The sequence below is a fragment of the Rousettus aegyptiacus genome, unplaced genomic scaffold (genome assembly GCF_014176215.1).
Source record: "Rousettus aegyptiacus isolate mRouAeg1 unplaced genomic scaffold, mRouAeg1.p scaffold_m13_p_4, whole genome shotgun sequence".
NCBI lineage: Eukaryota > Metazoa > Chordata > Mammalia > Chiroptera > Pteropodidae > Rousettus > Rousettus aegyptiacus.
Window position 1 is genome coordinate 2,040,153 of NW_023416307.1, and position 13,102 is coordinate 2,053,254.

Genomic DNA, 13,102 nt, shown 5'->3' on the forward strand with positions numbered 1-13,102 from the left:
TAGACAATCAGATACCTTCATTCGCTCTTTCCCTTTCGTTTAGCTCTTCCTTTTCTGAGGGACTCATCCGATGGAAGCCAGTGTTTACCACGCAGTGCCCGCCTTACAGGCTTTCTATACAATTTTTGCTGAATGGAAGGACGCAGGTTTTGTGTGCATTTAATTTCACCTCCACGTACTGATTCCGTTTTGTGGTATCACTCTTCTGGAGGTCCAACGCCATCTGTTTTTTTTATGTCCCTCATAACTATGCTGATATTGTGCATGCATGACCACCACCAGCTGCATGAACCTTAAATCAGTTAATATACATTTGCATGAACATACTGATATTAGAATTTGAATTATGTATCTAATTTTCTTTGCATGATCTCCACGGCTCATAGATTTTTCTTATTTTCCAAGCTTTCAAAGTTGACACTACTCTACTCTTTAATCTTCATTTTTTTTTTTTAAATGCCTACAGCACCCGATCTTCCTGGGTGGTCTCCTATCCAAGGACTAACCAGGTCCGCCTCTGCGTAGCTTTCTTTAATCCTCACTTTTGACCACTCTCCTCCCTGAATTGTGGGAAGCAGACTGGTTTTCTCACTCTTCTTCCAATATGCTTTACACACTTACTACTTTTGTGACTCGTGAGTGTTGACTTGGAAGGCCCCAGGGAATTGTTTTTTCTTTAAGATTTTTCATCCTTATGCAACTTCTCAAACTTTCTGAGCCTGTTTCCTCATCTTTAAAATGAGGAACAGAGTCTCAGAGACGCCTGTGACAAACGAGATTGTACGTGTATTTATGACATACATTTTCAAATTTCAGGTCTCATGAGCTAGCTGTGTGATTTTGTGTAAGTCCTTGACTTTTCAGGCCGATTTCCTCCTTCGTGAAATGTTGTGGGAGAAAATAATTTTCAGTGCTTGTGTTCAGTGCTGTCCCAACCTGGCTTGCAGGCTGGCTAGGCGCCCTTGGGCCCGTCTCAATCTCTCCGGGCCTGAGCTTTCTCAGCTGTAAAGCGAGTGTGTTAACGGCACCTAAGAGCTGTTGTGAGAGAATCAATATTTATCCTGGAAAGAGGTTGCTTGCTAAGTACTAAAACATTGGAGATGAGTGACAGCATCATAAACGATGTCACCAGCCATTAAGATCTTCCAACCCTTGCCTACCAAGCAACTTTTTGATAACTTAGCTCTCTGCATAGCTTTCCTGTGGTGAAATTTGTTATTTCCATTTACCGGAAAGCGAACCTCAGTGTGTGCATTCGGAACAGCTTGGATTCAGGTGTGTGAGGGACAGATCCCTGACTCCCGCCTTATTGGCCACTTCCGGCAGTTGCTGATGTGCAGCTTACCCCGCTTCCCTGGCATAAACGGGAGTCAAGTCTGGGTCTCCATCACCTGAGCATTGAGTGGGGAAGGCATCCCGCCTGGTCAGAAATCTGAGTCTATTTCAAATCTTGGAACACTATTTGTCACGGATGTCAGTGTACGTTACAAAGGGACCACTAGGGCTCTTGCAAAAGACAACTCCTGTCATCACTCCTGAGCTCTTGTAACAGTTACTGTGCTGTCCACAGCAAAAACCATTGTTTTGCACAATGACGTGTTTGGGATAGACATTTTTGTAACATGTTTTGGGGTTATCTTTTATTTATTATACTGTTACATAATGAAATATGCAACTCCTTGGTCGCTCTTTGAAAGTTTAAATTTTGTCTTTGTCACCAGGTAACTGGTGATCTTACAGCATCCAATCAGACAGTCCTGCAGGAAAATACGCCTGGGACTTCAGTCAAGGCGTTCCAAATCGTTCTGCATCTGAGCAATTCAGCTCCAGCCTGTATGCCCTGTCTCGGCCGGTGACACAACCGTGACTCTTCTCATTCCACCCGAACCCATCTTGCTGATTTAACCCCTGGAGTATTTCTGAACCTGTCTCTCCCTCTCCTTCCTCATATTGCCCTAATGCACCTACACTGCCTTCCTATTGCAGGGGTCTACTAAGAGCTTTTTCTGCCTCTTGGTTTTAACTCTCTCAAATCTATCCTGAACCAAAACCCTTAGAACCTTTCGATTGCTCCCAATTTTAATTCTCCCCTTCCCATTTTAAATTGACTTATTGGGTCCTATCCACACCTCCAAAGTCACCTCAAGTTGTCATACTAAACTTTGAGTTCCTTAAACTTGAAATGTTATTCACGCCTTGGCCCATCGTTGTTCATATGCTTGGAATCCCGTTCTACACACCTAAGTCCGGAAAACTCAAATTTCTCTAACATTTCTCCCTCCCACAAGCAGGTTGAGCTAGCTCCCTTCTACCTCCGCCCTAAGTCTTGTTACTATTTGCTTACATCTGTTTCCCCTAAAAGACCCTGAGGTCTTTGATGGCAAAGCTGTGGCTCATTCCTTTATCTGTCACCATGACTTGATAGCGTTTGCTGAATTAACTGACATTAAGAACAGACTGTACTTGTACAGACATGTTTGGGTTGTTTGTTCACCAACATGTAAGAATTTTTGCTATTTGGTGTAATTATAAAAGCTACCACGTATACGATGCTTACTATACAGCAGGAACACATATTAACCCATTAAACCCTCACAAGCCTATGAAGTGGGCACACACATTATCTATCGTTTACAGGTGATAAAAATTGAGGCTCAGAGGTTAAGTGATTTGCTCAAAGGCACACATCTAATAGAGGGGACAAGCCCCAAGGTCAGTCCCACTCCGGTATGATCTGAACCTCTGCATTTAACCTCTATATGCCCTGGAGGTTAACGACAATGTACACTCCACGAAGGCAGGGATATTGGTTTTGCTCACTGCTGCAACTTTAGGGCTCAGAACAGGGCCCTAGAACAGGCCGAGTGATTGATTAATCCAGTTAGGTCAGAAACCTAGCATGGCAATTAGGGAATTTGTTTGGCCCTTGTCCACTGCTCCAACCTCAGGTCCTGTCTTCCAAGAGAATCCTAATTACCCTTGGTTCCCGTGTTCCCCCGGTTCCTGCCTCTCGCCCCTGGAAGGACCGCTGCCAGTTCGTCCCGCCCGGCCAAGACGGCGCTCTGGGCGGCTTTCCCCCGCTGGCGAGCTTCACATCCTCGGCGACGTGCTGCGTTTTCCTTAACCCTTTCTGGGCACTGCCCGGCGGGGTTCCTCCGGGACTGCGGCTCGGTCTTATTCTCTCTCGCGCCACTGCATGGGGCGACGAAGGGTCCCCGTAAGCGTTCGCTGTACCCCCGGGCCACAGAGGGTCAGTGTCCGCGGACCCCGTCCTCCCCACGCCTGTGGCTTCCCCGCACCCCTCCCCTCCCCTCCGCTCCCCGGAGGAAGCTTCTGGGCAGTTCTGCTGAGGGCAGCGCGACTGCTTTAAGGGTGTCGCGTCTCCGAAGCGAGCGATCTTCGTGCTGGGGTCCGGGGGCAACACACTGGCCCCAGATGGCCGTCCGAGAAATGTCCCTTCCGAGAGCTCGAGGCGGGCTCCGCCGGCGGACCTGCGGCGCGTCCCGAACCCCTGCGCTCAGGGGTGGCGGGGCTCCGTGCGCGCCGGGGCGCGGGGACCTGTTCCTGTCCCCACCCCCACCGCGGTCCCCGGAGCATCCCCCGGCGCGGCCCCCGCCCGACCTCCGCCCCCGGCGCCCGCCCCGCCGCGCAGCTGGGCCTCCGCGCGGCCGCCTCACAATGGCCGGGCCCCGCCTCGCGGCGCAGGGATCCGGCCGCGCGCCGCCCCGCCCCCACCGCTGGCGGCCCCGGGCCAGGCCTTCGCCCCGCAGAGGCGGCTTCGCTGCGCCCCGCGGACGGGACAGCGCGGCGAGGGCCGCCGTGCGGGCCGGGCGCGTCCCGCCGGCCTCGCCGCGGCGCCGGGCGGCCCCCGCCGGGGACTACTTTTCCTGCCGCGGAGGGACTACTTCCGCGGAGGCGTCGGCGCTGGCGGCGCGCACGGCATGGCGGCGGCGGCGCGCCTGAGGTAGAGGGACGCCGGCCCGCTCAGGCCTCGGCGCGGCCTACACGCTTCGCTCGCCCGCTCCCGCCCCTCTCCCCGCGCCCGGCCATGGCGGAGCCCTCGCCCGCCCGACGCCCGGTGCCCCTCATCGAGTCGGGTAAGACGCACGGCCCGCGCCCCCCGCGCGGCGTCTCCGGCCCGCGCCCCGACCCCGGCCCCCTCCGGCCGGCGCGCCCGCGCCTGACCCGACTCCCCATCTTCCCGCAGAGCTGTACTTCCTCATCGCCCGGTACCTCTCGGCCGGCCCGTGTCGGAGAGCCGCCCAGGTGAGCGCGGGGCCCGCGGGCGGCGGCGGCGGCGGCCGTGGCCCGCACCCCGGCCGCGCCGCCGCCTGGGGTCGCGGGAGGCGGGCGCGGGCGGGCCGCGGTGCGGCCCCCAGCCCTCTAACCGCACGTCTCGTCGCTGCAGGTGCTGGTGCAGGAGCTGGAGCAGTACCAGGTGAGTCTCCGCCGCGGTCCGCGCCCCGCGCCCCCCGCTCGCCCGCCCGACCTTGTGCGGGGCCCTGTCGCCCCCGCCGCCCCCGCCGCCCCCCGCCCCGGACCCGCGCCGTGGTCACTCGGGTGCGCGTCTCGTGTCTTTGCAGTTGCTGCCGAAGAGGTTGGATTGGGAGGGCAACGAGCACAACAGGAGCTACGAGGAATTGGTGAGACTTTTGACATTTCCGTCCCGGTGTTTCCGCGCCCCCGTCCCCCGCCCCCTTTTCGGGGCTCCAGCTCGTGGGGCGAAGTGACCGAGCCGCGCTCGGGGGCGGGTGGGCAGTCGGGACGTCACCGGGACCGTGGGACTTGCCCCCGGGGGGGTTTGTTTTGTCTTGGGGTGGTCGGGTTTGTTTGGGTGGGAAACGGCCGTGGGGGGGGGGCGGCGGGGCGGCGGCGGGGGCGACTCTGCGCGGCGGTTTGCGGCGGGGAGGCTCCCCAGCTGCCGCTGCCTGCGGTGAGAGCCGGGGGCGCGCGTGCGCGCGCGCGGGGGCGCGCTGGCCATTCAGCGATCTCTTCTCACCCGTCTGTCTGCGTAACCCGACTTGTAACTCTGGCTCTGATTGGTCGTCTTTCTTTGGCCCCGCCCAGCCCTTAAGACCACTTGTTCCCTAGGAATAGAATCTTGGGTGTCTGAAAGGTGGAGAAATGTTCCTTGTTGGCATTTTCTTCTTTCACCCCATCAGCATAATAAAAAAAGTGCTGCTGTGAGAATATGCCACTCCTCCATTACTTTTTCCGCTCTAAATTACACTTGTTGAATGCGTTGAACTGATTTATTTCGATGAACATTTTCAGCGATCTCGCTGCGCATATATAGGTCCTAATGATGACGTTTCTGTTTTTGGAGCACCGATATGTAGATTTTAGTTTTTTTCCTTATCCTTTATCTGTCAGTCTATTAGTTGCCTTCACAATATGTAATTCAGTTTTGTCCACTCGCTTGTTCTTAGTGGAATAAAACATTTTTCAGAGAAATGTTTTTGACAATTTTTATATCAGGACAAAGGATGTTTTTTTAGTCGCAGGGCCCTGTTCTGCATCTTGTATGAGTAAAACAACTCATGAATGATACTTTACCACAGTTTTAATATCTGTAAGCACAAGTTGGTAGGATATGGTTACCATTCTTGTATTAAAAAAAAGAAAAATAATAGATTTGTCATCTGTACATGAACAGTTAAATATTAACATGGTCTGATGAAAGTAACAAAGGGTTTCTGTTTCAGTTGTGAGTTTTAATATGTGCTTTAGAATTTTTTTGATGAAAACATTTAAAAGCAAGTAATATTTTCAAGAACGTGAGTTCCGAAAATTATGTATGATGGTGGAGTTTTTATGTTTTGAGGTTAATACTTTGAAACTTTTAAGTCAAAGAAACATAGGACTAGTGTTTTACTCTTGTTGATGAGAAATATAATGTTTTCACTGAATTAGAGGAGCTTCGATGTGACAGTGAAGTGCTCCTGATGAGAAAATGTACAAATTTTGAGGGAAGTATGCTCTAACCTACTGGAAAAGATACTTTTAAATAGATTTATGTGTGTTTTGGTTTTTGCTGTTAGAATTGCTTAAAATCCTACTTAATGTTCTGAAAATTATTCAAAATCTTCAATATGCTCCTGTGATGTTGCTATGACATGTCATCACTCAGCACCTGGCTAGTTTGGTCTGGTGGGCATCTTATTCTTTTACCTTTCTTCCTCCCCCCATCCCAGCACTAAGTAGTAGAGGAGGATTATTATTTTATCAAGGTATATGGGTAGCTTCTAGTTTCCCAAAGTCTTTTTTAAAAAAATAAGTGTTTCAAATGAGGATAATGTAATGAACCCCCATGTAACAAATTCATTGCTAATTTGCTACATTTACTTTGGCTTGTTTTTGAGGTGTATTATTTTTTGTAAACTATCAAATCTTAAAACATAGAAAAATAGAATAATGAACCATCCACCAGGTGCCCTTATCAGCTTCAGTGATTCCGAAAGAATGTTGTATCTATTACCTGCTTCCCCCCCAGGCTGTATGGTTTTGGGGCAAATTTCAGACATTCCTTTCTTTCATTGGTTAATATTCTGAAGTATTTTAAAGTAAATCTCAGATATTACATTTCACTCCTAAATTGTACAGGGTGCATCTCTAAAGAATGTAAGAACAATTTTTTATGCTACCACTGTTCCAGGATCACATTTATAAAATGGTCTATATTTCCATGTGCGCACGCGCACGTGTGTGTGTGTATTGTATACCTAGTTCATACTCAGATTTGTTCTCTGGATGTGCTTTAATATTTAGTTTGAATTGGGCTTCAGACAAAGGTCCAGGCATTGTACTGATTGTGTCTTAAACATCTTTTTATCTTGCGTAGTTTTTTTCCCCCTGTGCCACTGATTTGTTGAAGAGCCTGAGTTGATTACCCTGTAGAATATTATATATTCTGATTTTGTCTTCACTATTTCCTTATGTTTGTTTTCTTATGTCACTTAACTTATTCCTTCTTCTTAATAGTGGTCATTCTTGGGTCAGAACCATTTAGGGAGCTTTTTAAAATCTAGGTGCCCAGGCCATATCCCTGGCCAGTTAAATCGGAATCTATGTGGTGGGACTGGACATCACTAGTTTTTAAAGCCTTTCAGGTGATTCCAATATCACTTGTATAAAGCTGCAGATTATCTAAGACTTGTGACCATGCTATTATTCCAACCTGTCCTTTGAAAGCAAGAATATTTTTGATACTACTTAGAAGAATTGAGACTAGTTATCTTTCAATACCTAACTTTGCATTAGCAATTGGGCCTGTAAATTCATAAAATTTAATTGGAATTTTCATGATTTATAGGTGGTGAAGAAAGAGGAAAAAGGAACCAGAACTATAGAGTTGGACATAGGAATTGGGAAGGACAAAGTTTGTAAAGATAGGGTGTATTTAAAAGGGAGAAAGATTTGATATGCTTAGTCATTGAATAGCATGACACTATTTTGTAGGTCACACTCTTAATTAGAAAACACAAATCAGAAGACCCTTATTTTGTAGTCATTAGAAAATTTATTGTCATTAAGTTTTTTTAAAAAAAAATTTGAGTAATCCTTTTGTGTAAGGAAAAGTCTTTAAGAATTATTTGTAATGAAATCAGTATTTGGTTTATTATGTGTAGTCACTTTTTAAACCTTTAAGTTCCGTTCAGGGACTAACCAGGCCCTACCCTGCTTGGCTTCCAAGATCAGGTGGAATTGGGCTTGTTCATGGTGGCATGGCCATAGACTCACTGTGCTACTTTGAAAGAGAATAGGTATTGCTTTCATAGGCTCACCTGATCATAACAGCTATTTGCATTTAAGGGACAAAAGTTGCATGACCTTTTTCCTTTCAAGTTATCTAAATCCTTACAGATAGTTGCCAGCTTGTTCTGTTGGTTTCTGGGGAAGAGTGTTAAAATGTCCAACTACGATTATGGAGTTGTCTTTTTAAAAAATTTCAGTTCTTTATTTTGGAGAGCTGTGTCATTAGGTACATAGAAATTCAGAATTATCTTATTTAATTGATCCTACCCTGCCCCCCTTTTTAATAGTCTTAATTTTTTCTTAGAATAGTTTTAGGTTTACAGCAAAATCAAGTGGAAGATACGGATATTTGCCAAATTCCCTAGATATTTGCATGGTTTTCCTAATTATCCATATCCCCCACCAGAGTAGTATGTGTTATAATCAATGATCCTGCATTGACACGTCATAAGCACCCACAGTCCATAGTTTACTTAGGGTTCTATTATGTTTACATTAAGTCTCACATTACTGTAGCCACACCAACTTTCTTTTGGTTAATGATGGCAAACTATATCTTTTTCTATCCTTTTAATTTTTCTCATTAAATTGCGTTTTTTGTAAAGAGCATATAGTTTCCTTATTCACTCTTCTTGGGAGTGTCTTAAACCATTTGTATTTAATATAATTGGACAATTGTGTTAAGTTTGCCAGGTCTCTATTTTATATATGTCTCAACTCTATTTGTTCTTCCGCTTTCTTTTGGATTAAATAAATATTGTCCTAGTTATTTATTGCTTTTAAGTTAAGTACTTTACTGTTTTCCAAATAAACTAAAACTATTAGTTGTCATCCTCCTGCCCTTTGGGCTAGTATCATAGTTTACTTTTATGTACGTTAAAAATTTTTCCGGATGTTATTGCTATTCTAAAGTTAATATTTATTTGCTTACCCACCTGTGTACCTCTTCTATTTTAAATTCCTTGTCTTTGCATCTTTCCATATGTGTTTTCTGATTACTTTTCTTCAGTCTGAGCAACTTATTATAATGTTTTTTTCCCCCCATTGTTTTATTGTTTTGGTTTAAAGACATCTTTGTCTTGTCATTATTTTTAAAGGTTATTTTTGTTAGCTCTGAAATTTTGTTTTTTTCTTCTTTCAGCACATTAATATGTGAAACTAGTAGTTTTACTGTTTTTTTTTTTTTTCCTGAGGATACTGTTTTTTCCTTGCAGCTTTTTAAGATTTTTATTTTGTCTTCTATTTTCAGCAGTTTTACTATGGTATATTGTAGTATTATCTATTGCTGCAGAGCAAATTACTGCAAAATTTAGTGGCTTAAAACAACAAAGACTGACTATCTCACACTTTCTGTAAGTCAGGAGTCCAGGCACAGCTGAGCCCCGTCCTCTTTCTCAGTCTCAAGGCTGCCCTCCGAGTTGGCCAGAGCTGGGTTTTCAACTGAAGGCTGGACCGGGGAAGGCTCCGCTTCTGAGCTCACGTAGTTTTTGGCTGGATTTGGTTCTGGGAGGGGATCGTTGGATTGACACCTCAGTCCTTAGCGGGCTGTAGGCTGCCTTCAGTTCCCACATTAGTCTCTCCAACATGGCAGCTTGCACCAGGAGATAAAAGCCGACAAGTCAAGTCTGCTACCAAGACAGAAGTCACAGTCTTTTGTAACCTAGTCATGGATGTGGTATCCCCTCAGTGTTACTGTATCCTGTTCGTTAGGAGTAACTTACTCAAGGTGAGGGGATTTCACAAGGCGGTGAATCCCAGGAGGCATGGGGACCATTGGAGGCCACGCCAGAAGCCACCGCAGATGCCTAGGAGATTTCTTTGTATGTACTTTTCTTGAGGCTCTCTGAGATTAATCTGCAGGATAGCGAAGAGTCTAATGTATAAAGTCCCAAATGGAAAAGATAGAAAAATGGGGCAAAATATTCTGAAGAGAGACGTGCTGAGAGTTTTTGAATATCTGGGCCATCTGTGAATCTGCTTCTAGTGAGCACGCCCTCTCTTGACCATGGGCCACATGTTCGCCTTGTTATGAATTTCGTTATCTTTTCAAGTACGCTGGGCCCTTTGTGTTAAACAGAGTGAAAGCTGGAGGGGGAGGTGGATAAGGTGAAGGGGGTCGAATACGTGGTGACCGAAGGAGATTTAACTTTGGGTGGTGAACACAATGCAGTGGATGTACGACATACTGAACTGTACATTTGCACCTATATGATTTTATTAACCAGTGTCACCCCAGTAAGTGTAATAATGACAAACAAGAGTGGAGGCTGAAGTAATACAATCAGCCGCAGTCGAGGACAGCACTTTTTTTCTCTCAAGCTGTTTGTCAGGCTGGGTCAGTCTAATTTGTATCTGCTCGTCTGGGCTTGTCGCAGCTTCAGGTTTTGAGGGCGAGACTTTCCCTTTCTGTAGAGTGTGGGATTTGAGCCCTGGTGGGATTCCTGAGGTGTCTGTATTTTATAGCTGAGTGGCCAGCTCTCCACACTGTGTAAAGTCTTGTGCGCTCGGTCCCGTCGCTAGCTTTCTGTGTTGTGGACGAGTGCTCTTCGCTCTCCAGCCCTGCCCTTGGCTTTCTACCCTGTGTCCTGTCCCTCGCCGTGGGAGGGCCTCTGCAGGGCACTGTGCTGGAGGGGTTCTCTCCCCAGCTGCAGTTGGGGAAGGTCTACGGGAGAGAGTGGTGTGGGTGCAGACGCACTGCCTGAGGCTCCTCAATGGTCAGATTGGTCCTGCCGGCCCCCAGGTGGCTGTTAGGTTTAAAAGTTTGACAGGTTTTTCTTTTTTCTCATCTGTGGTCAGTTCACAGAAGGGTTCATCAGTTTCTGGGGTGTAGCTAACTTAAATTTGTGATAGGTTAAAAATATATTTTTAAGCTAATCCAGCTTCTTATTGTTAGGGTGAGAGCAGTAGTTTCACATGTTCTCCTTTTATTGGTTGGAAGAAATGATTACTTTTAATCTTTAAAAAATCTGTGGTGTGTGTAACCATCTTTAGTTATCGGTTGGTACACGTGTACTTCCTGGCATATAGTAGGCTCTCCATATTCATTGGAAAGATTAATTTTTTTAATGCTTTAGTGTATTTTCTTTTTGAGCCTAGTGAAATTTGGTTATTAAGTGGTGTTATATTTCTGATTTCTTCACATGGCTCTAAGATGTGCACTTGGTCTGTAGCGGGACAGTGTATGCAGGGTGGCCGTGGGACACATGGGAGTTGTCCCTTTTAAGATCCTTCATCCATTTCACTAGGAATGTGCAAAATAAGTCTTTTGGTTTTTGTTTATTATCTTTTCTTTGAGTGGAGAATGGAAAGAGGCATTTTGAACACAAAACTTCTGTGTTAAAATTATGTAATAGCTATCGTGGTACAGGAGGAATTATGCATGCAGTGTTCAGAATTAGGTCGGGACTTTGATTTTAGTGTTTCTAATGGCATAGGTGCATGAGATTTGGATGTGAGAATCTAACCGCGTAGAAAAAATTCTCTTGATTTTAATCAATTTGCATATATTTGGCTTTAAAAACTTGTGGAGGTCACTTTGGTTGATTATCTCATTACTGGCTGCTTTTATCAAGATGCAGCATACCTGACTGCAGTGATCCAGGGCTGGAGAGCTGCAGAACTAGGCAGGCCGGGCTTACATTCTCAGCTCTGCCATTCAGCTCTTTGATTCTGGGCAGGTTTTTTAATGCCCGTGCCTGTGTTTTCACATCTGTAAAATAAGGATAAGTAGTTGGGAGTTACAGGAAGTACGTGTACTTAAAGTTCTTAGAACAATGTCTGTCAGATTGTAATCACTATGTAAGTGTTAGCTGTTATCATTAATGTAGTGAGGAAGTAGTCAAACCTTAACACTTAGGTGTGTGTCTTATACATTGTAAGCACACAATTTTACTTATTTTTGCATGAGAACTCAAAGTCTTAGTACCTTTTGAAGGTTAGTTACTTGTCTTGTAAGTACCTTGTCTTGTAACTAGTTAGAGGTAGGGCTAGGGCAGGTAACCTCCTGCGGGTCAGGAGAGGCTCCTCCCACTTTATTCTGGTATGTGTTTTAGTATCATTGGTATATTTGAAGTTGCTTCAAATTGAGAGACTTTGGCTTGACAAAGACCTTGCGGTAGAGCCTCCTCCATTGAAGGTCTTCTGATTTGCCCATGTTATCTTTGTATGTAAATGTTTGAAGATGTTGATAGTGGCCTTTCAGTCGGGGTGTAACAAGTGGCATGCAGTTCTCGATCAGCAGTTTGAATTGTGGGAATCCGTTTAGGTGGGCTCCTTTCGGTAAATATGTACATTGCCGTAAATGTATTTTCTCTTATTATTTTCTTGATAACATTTTTTTTTCTTGAGCTTACTTTATTGTAAGAATATAGTATATAATGTATACATACAAACTGGATTAATTGACTATGTTATCAGTAAGGCTTCTGTTAGGCCATTAGTAAAGTTTTTAGGGAGTCAAAAGTTATACTCAGATTTTTGACTGCATGGGGTTTGGCACCCCTCATCCCTGCGTTGTTCAAATGTCAACTGTAATTAGTTCATTAGCCTTTTATCTGTGAACCGTGACTAAAAATTGTCATAATGTCTTAATGTTAAAGAAAAATTGCTTAACGTTCATTGTACAATATTTAGAAAATGTAAAAGCGAAGAGAAAATAGAAAACCATTAAAATGAGAAGTGCTTATTTTTCATTATATATATATTCTAACATAAATAGCATCTTTAAAAAAATTATACTGTGAATTCTTTTCCATTTCTTTGGAGGAGTTTAACCATTTGCTTGTTGGACATATGGTTGATTTCCAGTTTTTTCTGTTAGTGATTATAAAAGCTATGTATCTCTACATTTATTTATCTATATCTTATGTAATTGTCACATAAATTCCTAGGAACTTAAATAATATGGTTTACATGTTTTTAATGCTTACTGTAAATTTGCTCTTCTTAAGGCTCTGCCAGTGTAAACTTTTGGCTGCCATGTGAGAGTATACAGATTTCTTACCCCGATAACCTTTCTCATCTTTGCCAATGTGATGGATGAAATAGTAGCTCATTTTTGAGTCGTTTTTTTGGTAAATTCTACACAAAAGAGCTTTAACCTGTATAACTTCATTTTATTATATTTATTTTAGAATTATTTTAGACATTTCGGGACTCAGCTGTTGAGCCCAGAATCTGTATCAAGTACAGTGCTTTTAACTCTTCTAAAATATTAAGATCGTAACAGTTTTTTGAACACTTTTATAAACTTGTGTTCTATATTCGTATTGAGTTTTTGAATTTATTTTAAAGCTATAACTAAAATGAACAGGTTATATATATATTTTTTGTCGTTGGAATATGACAG

General features: G+C 44.6%; 1 protein-coding gene across 2 annotated transcripts in view; it reads left to right on the forward strand.

The window, feature by feature from the left end:
- Positions 1-3,931: 3,931 nt before the first annotated feature.
- Positions 3,932-13,102, forward strand: part of BRWD1 (bromodomain and WD repeat domain containing 1) — a 99,929-nt gene continuing 90,758 nt past the window's right edge. The window contains exons 1-4 of one of the 2 annotated variants that reach the window (XM_036219882.1): positions 3,932-4,097; positions 4,208-4,266; positions 4,409-4,438; positions 4,584-4,643. In XM_036219882.1, coding sequence (XP_036075775.1) covers positions 4,049-4,097; positions 4,208-4,266; positions 4,409-4,438; positions 4,584-4,643 — 198 coding nt within the window. In that variant the 5' untranslated portion in view covers positions 3,932-4,048. The remainder of the gene's footprint in view (positions 4,098-4,207; positions 4,267-4,408; positions 4,439-4,583; positions 4,644-13,102) is intronic. The other variant, XM_016121721.2, reaches the window with a different exon arrangement.